The 16,083-nt window shown below is 37.9% G+C and overlaps 1 protein-coding gene across 1 annotated transcript in view; it reads left to right on the forward strand.

The window, feature by feature from the left end:
- Positions 1-15,928, forward strand: part of LOC122077078 (UDP-glycosyltransferase TURAN) — a 64,876-nt gene extending 48,948 nt beyond the window's left edge. Inside the window, exons 6-17 of the mRNA XM_042642855.1 lie at positions 11,044-11,192; positions 11,297-11,386; positions 11,522-11,588; positions 11,671-11,734; positions 11,833-11,947; positions 13,493-13,659; positions 13,745-13,855; positions 13,948-14,009; positions 14,095-14,147; positions 14,253-14,328; positions 15,046-15,174; positions 15,609-15,928. Of these exons, the coding sequence (XP_042498789.1) occupies positions 11,044-11,192; positions 11,297-11,386; positions 11,522-11,588; positions 11,671-11,734; positions 11,833-11,947; positions 13,493-13,659; positions 13,745-13,855; positions 13,948-14,009; positions 14,095-14,147; positions 14,253-14,328; positions 15,046-15,174; positions 15,609-15,632 (1,107 nt within the window). The 3' untranslated portion in view covers positions 15,633-15,928. The remainder of the gene's footprint in view (positions 1-11,043; positions 11,193-11,296; positions 11,387-11,521; positions 11,589-11,670; positions 11,735-11,832; positions 11,948-13,492; positions 13,660-13,744; positions 13,856-13,947; positions 14,010-14,094; positions 14,148-14,252; positions 14,329-15,045; positions 15,175-15,608) is intronic.
- Positions 15,929-16,083: the final 155 nt, after the last annotated feature.

The following is a 16,083-nucleotide window of genomic DNA, read 5'->3' on the forward strand; positions in this document are numbered from 1 at the left end:
GGGGGTGGGGGAGAATAATGGAAGGTCCCAAGATGATGTCAAGAATCTATTTCTGCTTGTATAAAGGCAATCAACACATTTGTGAAGAATTCTATTTCTTAACTCAAAAGTGATAGCATCCCGAATTTGCTCTAGAGTCCACAATTTAGATGTCCATCTCATTTTATTTCCTTCCCACCAAATATGATATAACGCCACTCTAAAAGCCAAATTGCCAATAGAGTCACATGAAGTGTTACCATTAAATACATTCAAATCTATCTCCATTCTCTATCAAATGGAAGAATAATTCTGGGAGTCAACTAGAGCTTCTGGACAATACTTCCCCAAATTGATTTTGAGAAAGGACATTCAAAGAACAAATGCTCCATGCTTCAAAAGAAATCCAACATAAACAACAATTAGGGATTGAAATATTCTATGCCTAAGAAAGTCTTGGGTGGGAGACAATTAGTCATAGCTCTCCATGTTGCAAAAGAATGTCTTGGAAAAGCCGAGGAGAACTAAACCATTCTATATGATGAGACAAATAGGGCAATACAACGAATCATTTTCCAAGCATAATATGAAGTAAAGCAACATGAAGAGTTGGCCATCCATTGGACTACATCCCCACTCCCTCTAGATCTCAACCGAGTACTCAGTAATTTGTTCCACATCTCAATTAGAGCATTTGAAGTACCTGGTCCAGGGTCCTAAATACCATTATGCGCAATGGAAGACACTAGGGGTGTCAACCGGTCGGGCCGGTTCGGTTCGGTTTCGGTCGGGCTTAATCGGGCTTGAAGACTTTCAAAGGCTACACCGTGTCCGCCCATTTAACTAATCGGGCTTAGTTATTGAGGGCATGGTACACTTTATATTCGGTCAGTCGGTCTCGGGTTATAATCGGGCCACCTTAATCGGGCTTTAGTCGGGCTTTAACCGGGCTACGGACATGTTTAATGTTAAACGGGCTTTAACCGGTTTTTAAACGGGCCCTCTTTAAAATGTGCTATTATATTCCGGCCCACTTATGCAAGCCCAAAAAAATGACAATAAATCAATAAATGATACCAAATATAACCATTATTTAAAATGTGAACATGTCTTTACTTTTTAGTTTTTATTCTTTAATTTGGGGGGTAAAATAGGTATTCTACAATCATTAAAGAGTCGGGCCAAGTCGGTGCACAATAGGCCGGTCTCGGTCGGGCGTTATTCGGTCGGTCTCGGTCGGGCGCCTGACGGTTCAAGTAGCAAAACCGAGACCGACCATTTATAAACGGGCCGGGCTCAAGCCCGACACGTTTAATAAACGGTCCGGGCCGGGCCTGTCTATAAACGGTCGGTCCCGGTCGGTTTAGCCGGTTCGGGCCACGAATTGACACCCCTATCTACCTAGAATGATGTGGGCAACATCCATCTTTGGGACATCACACCACACTCGATCCTCATATCCTGCAAAGTGTAGGGGAACTAAACACCTCAGATTAACGGGAATGGTGGACTGATCAACCCAGGCAACCTTATAAGGCTTGGGGTGGGGTGGGGTTCAGGTTTGAGGCCCATTCAAGCAACAACGCTCTTGGCGACCACATTCATGCAACTCCCGTTGTCTATGGTGGCGCGTAGTTCTTGCCCTGATGACATGTGTAAGTGATGAAAATATTAGTTTGTCGCCAATCATCGCTACTCTTAGGTTGTGAGACCATGCAACGCACAATGCCGAGCTTGAGGCCACCGGCCTTCTCGGTATCCTCATCAGATATGGTCTCATCTTGTCTATGGTCCTCATACTCATAGTCCTGAAAACCCTCTTGGTCACTTTCTTCAGGGGTTTGCTCTCCTACATAAAGATTCCTATTGGGACACTCTCCGGAGAAGTGACCAAACCCACGACACTTGAGGCACTGTTGTTGCCCACTACTCTTGGGTGCTTCTCCCAAAATTTCTTTACCCTTGTTGTCAAATTGACGCTGAAGTGCATAAGGGGGTTTTGGGAATCCAGTTGAGCCTTGGGGTGATTTTCTAAATTGGGACTCCCCAGCTTAGAAGCTCTTCCTCTGAGAATAAGTTCTCATGGAGGATTCCACCTCAAGGGCTATCCTGAAGGCCTGTGGAACGTCTCACACCAAGTTGGGTGCCATACGAGACTGAATTTCAGAGTTGAGCCCGATAAGGAATCTGGATAGTGTCTGCTCAACATCCTCCCGAATACAGCTTCTAATTTTCAATTCATTGAATTTGCTCATGTATTCGGTCACAATCAACTTCCCTTGTTTCAGGGTATTCATTTCATTCAACAACTGGAGCCTATAAGTGATGGGCAAAAATTCCCTCTTGAGCCGCTCTTGCATTTCTACCCAGGTGGCGATTGGCTCAAGTCCTAGGTGGTCCTCCTGGTACTCTAGGTATGTCCAGAAGTCCTGGGCAGCTCCAATAAGCTTGAACTTAGCAAATCGGTAGTGGACTTCCTTTGGCATATCGTAGAAATCAAAGTACCTATCCATCTGCTTGATCCAATCCAAAAGGATCCTAGCATCAATCTGACCATCGTAGGTAGGGGCATCTACATTAATCATCCGTCTGACAATAAAGCCTCTATCATGATGCTCATAACCCTCATCATCTCCATATTGGGTTTGGCGTCTTGGCAGTGGGCCTCGACCCCTACCCTGATCCCTACCACGCCTTAGGCCTTGGAAGTTATCCCCTATCTGGTCATAACCATCTGTCTGGTTATTTTCGTCTACTTCCTCAGGGTTAGGGCCCCTGCCCCTAGGTTCAGTGCCAGTTGTGTTACGGCCTTGCCGTTTATCAGGGTTTGGGCACTTGTCTCGAGGGCAACCAACTTATCGGTAAGGGCTTGGAGATGGGCAGCTTGTGTTTCCTGTATGGCTTGGACGGCTTTCATGAATTCAGCCAGTTGCTCAGATTGGGTAGAGGTGCTAGGAGGGTCAGACATATCCTGGTATACTCTACCACTACGAGTGGACATAAGGAGATAGGCAACCAATGGTACGGTTGCCACCAAAGACTCAAGGTTTACTCAGAGTCTCCAATTGAGACAGGTAGTTAGCTCTCTCAATCTTGAGGTCAGAAATCTCTCTCTCAAGTATATGCTTTTGGAGGGAATAGCGTCCAATGCTATTCAGTCCCGTCAACTTAAGAAAGAAAATGGTGTCCTCTAATCTATGGTATCACTCTCTTAGCTCAGACTCGACCACGGACAGATGGTGACGGAGATTAGACCTCAAAAGGTAAGACATGTAAACAAGGGACAACAGTACCTAATTACCCTAAACCTAGACAAAACCATGCTCTGATACCAAGATGATGTAGGGAGTTCCTAGGTGACTAGGTTTCCTACAAGATTAACTAACTAGGTAGGATTAACTCAAGGGACTTGGGTAGATAGGACCATAGTTTTTAAGGCGTTGGTAAGGCGACGCCTTAGTAACGCCTTGGCACTGATGCGGTCTAGAGATGGTAAGGCAGTGCTCCGCCTTATGTGAAGTGGCACCTTATGGGTTTTTTTTTTTAAACATATTTTAAAATTACTTAATGAAGATTCCAAATATAGATTTTTTGTTCATAGGTGTATGGTTTTGTTAACACTTGAGATTTATGGGATCAGCTTTACTCCACCAAAAATAACCAAAACAAACAAAACAAAAACACGATTCACAAACAGGGTTTGGATTTTGTCAAGGGTTTTAAGAAAGGGCTTTGAGAAGGAATCAAGGAACAAGGAAGAACCATTGATCCAGGCGACCATTTTGCTCTGGCAGTGGTGAGCTTGCTCCGGCAACGGTGAGCTTTATTCTTCTTTGACAGGAGTAGAAATATAATGGATGACCTTAGGGCTTAGGCACTCATTTTGGCATCATAGAGGTAAGTATAATAAATACTTATATTTTTTATGTCTTCTTTTCTTTATATTTATAATTTTGTTTCATAATTATGTATTTATATTATATGTTAATATGATTGATGATTGATGAAGATGAACTTAGTTTATTCACTTTATTTATTTGTTTTCTTGATGAATATCTTACATTGGTATGAATATGAACCTTTAATATTTATTTAACATATGAGTAATAGGATTCAACTAGGATTTGAGTCAAATACATTGGTTTTATAAAAAAATTACACTAGAACGCTTTAGTCGATAAGGCGACGCTTTATGCCCACCTTATCGCTAAGGCGCTCCGAAAGACCCTCAAACGCCTCCGTCGCCTTATTGCCTTAAAAACTATGGATAGGACAAAAGAAACTCAGTAAACAAGATTAAGTATGCAAAATAGAATAAGACTAATAAACAAAGTAGCAAAAAGTAATTTAGGCGGAAAAACACAAACTCTTACTTAAGCTTCAAGTGGGGACATGGGGAAGGGAACAAACGTCATACGAATGTTAGGTTCAGCACAAATCAATCCAGACACCAAATAAGATTTGCAAACAATCAATGTCCTCTAGCAACCAACTAAAATAGAAAATCAGCAAGGGTTTTGGAGATATAACAGTGACGAAACGTCTTAAAACAATGAGTAAAAATAGGCATAAACAAAAGGGTAAATGCTGGTTTCAATGTTAATGGGCTGCAACATATAACAGGGATAAATGGAGGTGGGAGGGGTTTAGTTTAATTATTTCCTTGTTGCTGTCCTGGTCTAAGGAGAAAAGAAGTCGAAGTCCTCCAAAATAAAGAGTTGTAGTTCAACCTACTTGATGAAGAACAGCAGTCCCGATTGTTGGAGAAGTTCCAGCAGCAACCCAGTTGGGGGTTTTCTCGATGGAGATAATCTCTAATGATGGTGAACAATTTCTGCAATAGGGCAGTAGCAACAGGAAAGACAGAAAACAGAAAAGAGAGGGATGAAGGATGAGAAAGGGAGAAGCAGAATGAGAGAGAGAGCCGTGAGAGAGAGGAGGTGAGAAACAGAGGGAGACCGGGAGTGAGAGATGAGAAGAGGGAGAGGGCAGCGAGAGAGAATTCGTAGGGGGGATTGTGGGGCTGTTTTTCCTTCAATATCTTCATTCATTCATTCATTAATTTGGAACCGTGGCCAATGGCCTTACATAAATAAGAGTCTAATTACTAAAATGAAAAGAATATTTTAGGAATGCTATTTCATAAACAAAGAAACTTTCTGAAAAGAAATCAATAGGATATTTACTTAGTTTCCTAATTGACTTAAAAGACTCAAATAAACAAAATCCTAGGAAATAAAACTACTAACATATCAGATTTGGTGGGGGCCACACAATCTTGGCAAAGAAAGGAAGGAGAGGACTCGATCCAGCGCTGGGAAGGCTGGATTGAGCCTTCCTTTTTTTTTTTTTCTTCTTTCTTCTTCTTCCTCCTTCTAATCCTCCAACCACAAATAAGGTTGGGTATTCTTCCAACCCGGGGAGAGTTGATGGGGACATCAAGACGTACAGTTGAAGGAAGAAGAAGACCCAACCTTCTTTGTGGTTGGAGGATTAGAAGGAGGAAGAAGAAGAAAGAAGAAAAACAAAAAAAGAAAAGGGAGGCTCAATCCAGCCTTCCCTGTGCTGGATCGAGTCCTCTCCTTCCTTTCTTTGCCAAGATTGGGTGGCCCCCACCAAATCTGATATGTTAGTAGTTTTATTTCCTAGGATTTTGTTTATTTGAGTCTTTAAGTCAATTAGGAAACTAAGTAAATATCCTATTGATTTCTTTTTAGAAAGTTTCTTTGTTTATGAAATAGCATTCCTAGAATATTCTTTTCTTTTTAGTAATTAGTCTCTTATTTATGTAAAGCCATTGGCCACGGTTCCAAATTAATTAATGAATAAAGATTATTGAAGGAAAAATAGCCCCCCAATCCCCCCTACGAATTCTCTCGCTGCCCTCTCCCTCTTCTCATCTCTCTCTCGGTCTCCCTCTGTTTCTCGCCTCCTCTCTCTCTCATTCTCCTTCTCCTTCTCCCTTTCTCATCCTTCATCCCTCTCTTTTCTGTTTTCTGTCTTTCCTGTTGCTGCTGCCCTATTGCAGAACTTGTTCACCGTCATTAGAGATTATCTCCATTGAGAAAACCCCCAACTGGGTTGCTGCTGGAACTTCTCCAACAATCAGGACTGCTGTTCTTCATCAAGTAGGTTGGACTGCAACTCTTTATTTTGGAGGACTTTCGACTTCTTCTTTTCTCCTCAGACCAGGACAGCAACAAGAAAATAATTAAACTAAACCCCTCCCACCTCCATTTATCCCTGTTATATGTTGCAGCCCATTAACATTGAAACCAACCTTTGCCCTTTTGTTTATGCCTATTTTTGCCCATTGTTTTAAGACGTTTCGTCACTGTTATATTTCCAAAACCCTTGCTGATTTTCTATTTAGTTGGTTGCTAGAGGACATTGATTGTTTGCATATCTTATTTGGTGTCTGGATTGATTTGTGTTGAACCTAACATTCGTATGACGTTTGTTCTCTTCCCCATGTCCCCACTTGAAGCTTAAGTAAGAGTCTATGTGTTTTTCCGCCTAGATTATTATTGCTTTTTGCTACTTTGTTTATTAGTCTCATTCTATTTTGCATGCTTAATCTTGTTTGTTGAGTTTCTTTTGTCCTATTTGCCCAAGTCTCTTGAGTTTACCCTACCTAGTTAGTTAATCTTGTAGGAAACCTAGTCACCTAGGAACTCCCTACATCACCTAGCTAACCAAGTTGACAAGATTATGAGCACAAGAAAGATGCTTGATGAATGGAGGAGAAGTATTGTAGTCTGAATCTGCAAAAATAAAGGCGATATATAGAGCTGCAATAAATATAGAGGCATAAAACTTATGAGTCATACTCTGAAACTATGAAACTATGGGAGAAGGTTATCGATGTTCGCATTAGAAGAGAATCTAGTATCTCAAGCAACCAATTTGGTTTTATGCCAGGGAGATCCACTACAAAAGCAATTTACCTACTACGGAAACTTATGGAAAAAGCTAGAACCTACAAGAAAGATCTTAATATGATCTTCATTAACCTAGAAAATTCCTACAACAAAGTCCCCAGAGAGCTAATCTGGCATGCATTGGAAAGGAAAGGGGTGTCTAGTAAGTATGTGGACATAATTAAAGACATGTATGAGGGTGTGTTGACTAGTGTGAGAACTGTGGGAGGTCATGGTAGTGAGTTCCCAATCACATTGGGTTTGCATAAAGGATCATCTGCCTTAAGTCCTTATCTATTTGCACTTATTATAGATGATTTAACCAAGAACATTGAAGGGGAGGTTCGTGGTGTATGCTTTTTGCCGATGATATTATTCTAATGAATGAGACAGTGGCGGGGATTAACAATAAGTTGGAGTTATGGTGATCTACTTTGGAATCAAGAGGTCTTAAGATAAGTAGAACGAAGACAGAGTATATTGTGTGTAACTTTATCCATTCAAGGACTAATACCGAAATGGTAAAACTTGAGGAGATAGATTCCGCAAACGGACTGTTTTAGATATTTGGATTGTCATTAGACCGGCTATATTGTATAGGGTCGAGTGTTGGGCAGTCAAGAAGCATAACATAAATAAGTTGAGTATAGCAGAGATGAGGATGTTGAGATGGATGTGTGGCAAAACTAGGAGAGATAGAGGGAGGAATGACAGGGGTACGAGCTGAATCGGGAGTGACCCTGATTTAGGACAAGCTCTGAGAATGCAGCTTAAGGTGGTATGACCATGTTCATTGGAAGCTTTGGGATGCTCTAGTAAGGAGGAGTGATCAGATCTAGTAGGAAGGGGCTAGAAGAGTTAGGGGTAGGCTAAAATGACCATTGATGACTTTGTAGGGAAAGGCATATAGAAGCTAGGTCTAGACCCAAGTATAACATCAAACAAAGTTGTTTGAGGCATAGTTGTCAAGGCGGCAATGTGACCAAGAGTTTGAGGTACTGCCTAACCATAGTTGTCATGACGCCAAGGTGAACCAAGGCGATGGAGGGTTGTCTAAGTGCTTAGGCGAGAAGGCGCCTGCCTTAAGGCGAATAAGGCGACCAAGTGTTATTTTTTATTTTCCCTATTTTCTATTATTATTTAGTAAGCTATATATACCTTATATCATAAAAAATCAAGATTAAACAGCATCAAGTCATTAAAAATCAACATTTAGCCATATTAAATCATAAAAAATTAACATTAAGTCATATCAAGTTTTAAAAAAATCAAAATTTAGAGAAATGCTCTTGTTCTATAATAAGTTTGACTGGTCAAATGATTTTATTTTTACATGAGATTTTTTGTATTAGTTATAATAAAAAATCAGCTTTCCAACAAGTCTAAGACTACTTAAATCTGAGTTGTAATGACAAAGTTATACTCCGATCAAACTTATTTTTAAATGTGCGAATGCTGTTAATATTGGCTGAATGAAAATAATTTTACGAATATCAAAACAAAAGATTATTTTACAAGACTTTTGGTTTTTAGCAATGTTTTAACATGATAGAATTTATAAAATTTCATAATTGAGAAAAACTCTAGCATTTAAAAATTGAAAATCACCCCTATAACCAAAATCTAGTTTTTGTTCTTGAACTGGGGGTTGACTTTTTATCATTTTGGAATTTGATTTTTAAACTATTTTTATTGGATTCAGATAGGGGGTATTTGCTTATTTATGAATAATATCTTAATTGAATGAAACAAATATAAAAAAATATTTACTAAAATGATATTTGGCATAAATAAGTGCCAAAACACAAGGGGGCATGCAGTGCAACATGGCGACTGTCGCCTAGGTCCCAGGCAAACTGCTTGGACACCTAGGCGACGCCTTGACAACTATGTGCCTAACTGCCTTGGCTTCGCCTTGGTGAACAAAGTGTTTTAGTGTTCCTTTTTTTATATAACAATTTATTTGGTACATATAGCATATTAAAAATTATATAATTCTACTAATGTGCTAAATGAATATGAAAGAATCATACCAATGCAAGATATTCATCAAAAAAACAAATCAACAAAGTGAATAAACTAAAAACTCAATAAGACATATCAAGTCATCAAAAATCAACATTAAGTCATTAAAATCAACATTTAGAAAAATGTTCTTGTTCTCTAATAATTTTGGCTAGTCAAATGCATTTTTTTTTTTAACATGAGATTTTTTGTATTAGGTATAGCACAAAACCAATTATCCAACAAGTCTAAGATTACTTAAGTCTAAGTTGTAATGACAAATTTATGGCCTGATCAAACTTATTGTAAATTGTGTGAATGTTCTTAAAATTGCCTAAATGAAAGTAACTTTATGGACATCAAGAACAAAATATTATATTATCGGACTTTTGGTTTTTAGCAATGTTTTACCATGATAAAATTTATGAAATTTTCAGAATTGAGAAAAACCCCAGCATTTGAAAGTTGAAAATCGCCCCTACAACCAAAAATCCAATTTTTGTTCTTGGACTGGAGGGGGGTTTGACTCTATCGTTTTGGAATTTGATTTTGAAACAATTTTTATTGGATTCAAATAGGGGGTATTTGCTTATTTAAGAATAATATCTTAAGTAAATGATATTCGGCATAAATAAGTGTCAAAATAGAAGGCAACATGCAGTGCAATAAGGCAGTAGTCTCCTAGGCCCCAAGCCAACCTCGTGGACGCCAAGGCGGCGCCATGATGACGCCTTGATAACCATGGTTTGGAGGGCAAAGATCCATGTTGCCGACCATGTTTAGGTGGGATATCACGAAGGTGTTGCATTGCTTTGTTTCTTTTATTTGTCTTTTCCCCTTTTCTTTCTTTTTCCCTTTTGTCTTATACTTTGGTGGATCCATGTAGACAACCCCATTTAGTTGGGAAAAGTCTGAGTTGTTGTTAGACAATGCAATATGGTAGAACAATGAGTCACTGACTTCAAACTGCATTAAAAACATCATAAATAAATTAATACCCTATCAAAGAAACCATTTACCATTAAACTGAACGTTCGTAAAAAAACACATCATAAATTAATTATTAAATAAATTGAACAATCAACACTGAATCAGAAACATCATACACTAGAAACCATAAATCAGAACTGACAAGTTGACAAATAGACTTTGAAGATGAAACAAACACTTCAAATTAACACTGAACTAATGTGCACTTAATAGAGAAGAAGAAGAAACAAATACTTGAAATTATAACACTTAACAAATACGCACTTAACAGAATTTGAAATACGCACAGCTAATGACAAACTCTTCTGGAACTAACACTTAAGTATGTAGTATACTATTCTTATCTCTATGATGCCAAACTTTGCACTCCAATAGTTGACTCCCAATCCTTGAACAAATTATTCAGGTCATTTTTCATAATCTAGTGTTTTATTGCAAAAAGCGACACTAAAAATGAAAAATCAAGCAAAAAATTCGAAGTTTTGAGTTTTGAGGGTATCCGGCTCTTGTGCAGATTTTCTTTCAATCTTGAATTGCAAGGTATTTAATACCCAAATGAAGATGAAATCAACACTATTAGGGTCGTTTTTTGATGATAGAAGCAAGGAATCAAGTTAATTTTGCAGAAAAGATCAAATTGAGAGCAATACAGAGCTCTTGATTAGTGTTTGCAGAGTTGCGGGTTGTGTTGTTCCGGTTTTATATGGCGTATTGAGCATATTGACCATGTATCGTTTTTTTTGTTTTGTTTTGTTTTGTTTTGTTTTTTTTGTTTTTTTGTTTTTTTGTTTTTTTTTTCCATATCGGTACCATAATGTTTCAAGGCCTTCCGATATCGATACATGACCGACAAAGTCTGGTACGAATGTACGATACTTTAAACCTTGTCTTTTCCTAGCTCTTCTGGAGCATAGAGATATGTAGAAGAAGAACCACCGCAATCTCCTAATTATATCTAATCAATTTGGGATATCTTCTCAAGCTTATCCTCTTCATGTTATTTCATTTTCAGATATAGTTCTACACTTCTACTGCTGCTGTACTGCCTTCCCTTGAATTCTGTTTATGCTTCTCTTCATGGGCTGGCTGCTCTAGTCCTCACATGTTTAATTCAATATTGATTCTATGTTTCTGTCATGACCTTCCACAGAATCCTCCTTCTGTTCCAACATTGGTTGCTGTAAAATGGGCAAGCAGGCTAAGGCGTTCTGCTTTTGTTGTTGATTGGCATAATTTTGGATATACTCTACTGGGGTTGTCCCTTGGAAGGAGCAGTCACTTTGTGGCAGCATACAAATGGTATTAACTGTCTTTGCCTGCAATCTGCAAAAACTAATGTCTTTTACAGTCCGTCTCCCACCTGAACATAGATCCTTTAACTCTTTTAGTAGTTCTTTTTAAAGGTTTGAGAAGCATTATGGAAAGATGGCAAATGGTTCCTTATGTGTTACTAAGGCAATGCAGCATGAGTTAGCTCAGAACTGGGAAATCAAGTAAGCAGATCACCTCAAAGTTCATTGCTTCGTACTGTGCATTTTTTAGGATTTTTTTTTTTTTTAGGGGGTGGGGGGGTGGGGGGAGGATGTTCTGAAGTGGTTAATGTTTTCTCCTGTGATTCAAATGGTCAGTGCAACTGTTTTATATGATCAGCCTCCTGAATTTTTTCGTCCTGCTTCACTTCAGGAGAAGCATGAGGTTAGTATAGTGTTTCTGTTTCAAGTTTCTATTTGGATATCTTCAGCAGATGCTTTAAAGTATAACATCTAGGCCTGTTTAGTTGTTTTGTAGACTAAACAAAGATATTGTTCCTCTTCATGGTGTTTACGACTGTGTCAGCACTGGTAACGTATAATCAAGTGATAGATCAACTCTTATCTGTTTCTGAAGCAGCTCAGTAAAAAAATTAGTGATCTTCCGGGTATGTTTATTCTTCTTGCAGGAAACCTAGGTATCGATACCAGTGATTTGCATGAGACTCTCTTTACAGCCCGAAATACTAGTGGCACTTTCTTGAATCCGAACCGGCCAGCCCTCATTGTTAGTAGTACAAGCTGGTGAGTTCATACGGGGATTTTTGTGGACATGTGAAATAGCTTAGGTCAAAGAATCAAATATCTTCCCAAAATTGGATGCAGACTGATGCCCAAGGTTCTAAATTTTGATTTTGGTGGACATTTCTACTATGGCCAAAACTGAAATATTTTGGCAAAATGACACCAATATTTTATCCATTTCTGCAGAAAGAGAGAAACGGCCAACATTTCAGTACCCAAAAAGTGGAATTTTTCCCTGAAACTTCAGTGAGTTCGTGTTTAAGCATGATTACACATGTTTGAATTAATAGATTGGGGAAGAAAAAAAACACCCAAAGTGGTAGTTTGGCTTCAGATCCTAGTTTACTAGTGTGTAGCATAGCGTACTGATTCTGTATCCTGTACCTTACATAATCTAGAAAAAAAATTGAACCTATATGGAAATATTTACGAACATATCTCTTGAAGTTTCAACCCAAATATCTCTTTGCAATCTTATTGTGGGAGCTTAGATGATTTGGAGAGTTTTGATCCTCAATGATTTGTAAGTTATGAAGGAATGTGAAGAGTTTTAACCATTTTGACACAGTTCCCTAATTTGACAATTTTGACTCATTTAACTTTGATATTTGATTTTTTCTATAAAAGGAATATGACATTTTACCTATAAAAAAAAAAAATCGATTATTTCGAGAAAAATAATTACATTTCGATTATTTCGTTTCCTCATTTCGATATTGTATTCTTTGTATATTGTATGTTATTTCATTTTGAAGCCCATCAAAATCAAAATATTATGCTGAAATTTTGGCATTTCAGTTGAAATTTCAAATCATGTTGATGCACTTAATTCTTCCTGTCCTTTGAAGCTATATAGATCATACTTCGTAATTGCTAATGAGGCTACATGACAGTTTTTCTTCTTAATATATTTCTCGATCATCAAAAGGTTATGCATAGCTCAATAAGTTCCTCATCAAATAATAAAATTATTCATATTAAGTTGAATCAAGAAAGATAAGGGAAAATGAACCACAGAAACCTTAGCAATATTGCCATTTTACTGATAAAGAATATTTTTTCTCTAATTCTTCTGTGCACTGGTTGGCTCATTAGGATTTTTTGCAATAATGATAATTAATGATGAAGTACCATTATAGAAAATGAAACAGGATAATTGTGCAAGTAGAAGTTAAGAGAAGGTTAGGTCCTCAAATTGGCTATAGTTTTTGCTGTTGTAGAAAATTAAGTTGTTTCTGTAATCCGAAAATTATGGCAAGCCTAGTTTGGTTTCTGTGAACGTAGCCATTTTTTTCACTAAAAGTTGGTTACATGGTTGCTTATCAAAACAAACCTATATGTGAAATGCATATTCCTCCCATTAAAAAAAAAGTGTATTTGAATGACATTATTTTTGGGAATAATCCCATATTGGAAAACTCTGGTTGGACCACTCCACCTAATAGCTTTAGCTTCTGGGCTTGGATACTTCAACAAATATCATCTGCAGTGGAGTTAAGTAAGTTTTTCAAATGAAGTTTCTTGGATATTCATTGGTCATTTCAGGACACCAGATGAAGATTTTGGTATGCTCTTGGAAGCAGCAGTTATGTATGATAGGCGTGTTGCTGCAATCTTAAATGAGGATGACTCAACTGAAAAAGAAAATTTTTGGAAAGAAATCAACAGTGGGAGACAATACCCATACCCAAGGTTATTGTTTATTATTACTGGTAGGGCTTCTTATTCTTGTTATTTTCTTGTTCGTTGCTTATGTCATGGGACTTTTGATTGTCTCAACTACCATAACCGTAAAAGGTAAAGGGCCAGAAAGAGAGAAATATGAAGAGAAAATAAGGAGGTTACATCTCAAACGTGTGGCATTTCGTACAATGTGGCTATCTGCTGAAGATTATCCATTAATGCTTGGTAGGCTTTTAATTGTGGATTGTTTGATCACTTTCTCTTTCATCTGCTACTAATTTGCTAGCTATAATCCTACACTTTTGCAATACTTATAGGATCAGCAGACTTGGGGGTTTGTCTTCATACATCCTCTTCTGGCTTGGACCTCCCCATGAAGGTATTTTCTTCATTCATTTTGACTATTGCATAATTTGAAGCCGAATATCTGACTTGAAGACGTCTTTGGAAATAACTGTTACTAGGTTGTGGATATGTTTGGCTGTGGATTGCCAGTTTGTGCTGTTTCATTCTCATGGTAAAACTCTTGATTTCTATTTTCCCAGCACATTATAGTATTTGCTTGTTTCGGAATGCAGTTTCATTCTTCATTCTAATTTAATCTACTTTGACTACATGTTAGCATTGAGGAGCTTGTAAAAAAAGAGAAAAATGGACTTCTCTTTTCGTCATCATCTGAGCTGGCTGAGGAACTCCTGGTAAATTACTGTTGAATTTGTTTTTCATTTTTGAGGGGGATGTTGGTAGTAGTGCCCAGACAAATTTCTTGTGCCTGCAGTCTTCATTTTCTTACCGCCTTGTAGCTGTATATACACCACTTTTTCCTTGCACGAAGTATCTCTTTCTTTGTATCCAATACCTTCGTCTGCATCCTTGGAATCAGATCTACATGTCTGATGGGATAAATCTGGTATCAAAATATAGAAGGCTATCTGTCAATTTCGAATCTTAGCCAATGTTGACACTATCCTTATCTTGGGTGGGGGATTTAGCAATCCACTTGCCTGGTCAGTAAAAAGCCTTGAGGGAGGTACAAGAGCAACTAGAAGTCTAGAACCCCAAACAGCGCAATTGGAACACTCCTGATGCCTTGATTCATATTGCTTCCTGAGTTTTCAGTCATCATTATGAATGATAAATCTTAAATCCCGTTGCTAAAATTGAAAAGCCAATGTGATGTAATTATTGGCATAGAAAAGGACCAGCTGATGGAAGAAAAATTCAATGTGATATGATGCTGAGGGATCTGGAAAACATGATTGCAGAACATCCAATCATTCTTGGGGATTAGGACATTTGGGATATTCTGGATTCAAATGAAGTTCAATTTTAAGTTTGATTATGTCTTAAAAGTGTTTCTAATATTACTATTCTTGAGTGATTCTTTGAATGTTTCCACTGGTCAACCCGTGCAGATGCTCTTTAAGGGTTTCCCTAATGAATGTGACGACCTGAAGTCACTGAGGAATGGTGCTATGCAAACAGGATCTTCTGCAAGATGGGATACAGAGTGGGAAGAGCATGCTAGACCACTAATATCTGAGGCAAGTTAAATCTGTGTGTGTGTTTGGATATTTCTTGCTTTATCGCAGTGACGTCTGACCCTGTGGGTGGCTGCTACAATCTTTGTGGTTCAATTAAACAATGCTTTAACCAAGTTGCATCAATCTGATCTAATGCTTTAAGAATTTGAGTTCTTGGGGACTGTCCTGGAAGGCTAGAACACAAGAGATGAACTATCTTTTACCCATTTCAACCTTACAATTATTGGATGACCAAGTTATTGATGCATAGATTTTTCAATGTTCTGCCAGTCAGATAGCTGCTTGATTAATTCTCACAGCTGCTTGAATTGTTAATGCCTTCATATTTTCTCCTTTCAGCAGTTTTCATGCTACTTGTGTGGAACAAGCAAGCATGCATGACAATTGCTTAAGATACCATTAAGCTAATTAGACTGGTTGGACTCAAATCGCAGGTCATCTCTAAAAACTCCACTTGATATCTACTTGAAGTTCCATTCATTTCGGAGGAATTAAATGTTCGGAGAATCATCATTTGAAGTTCTTAATACAGAAATGAAACTGGATCAGCAACAACACTCTTCAATTTGAATGCAAAACAGGCGATGGTATTTGAGAAATTAGACCGCGGCTTGTAACCTACAATATTTAGAAAAGAGAATAATGGTTCAATAAAAAAGAATTGGAGGTTATCTATTTTTCATTATTTTTCTTCCCCCACCCCCTTTGTGTGTGAATTGATTTTTTTATTGTTATAGAATTTGTTTTACCGGCATAATTGATGAGTAGGAAATTAGAACGAGATAGATTCTCCAGAAATGTTGAATCTTAATTGGTTAACAAATTTCAGAAAATCCCTTGTACAATTGTAATGCTAATGGCTCTGGTTGTTATGATGCTCGTGTCTTTCGGAGTTATTTGCAACAATGA

The sequence above is a fragment of the Macadamia integrifolia genome, chromosome 4 (assembly GCF_013358625.1).
Source record: "Macadamia integrifolia cultivar HAES 741 chromosome 4, SCU_Mint_v3, whole genome shotgun sequence".
In the NCBI taxonomy this organism is placed as follows: Eukaryota; Viridiplantae; Streptophyta; class Magnoliopsida; order Proteales; family Proteaceae; genus Macadamia; species Macadamia integrifolia.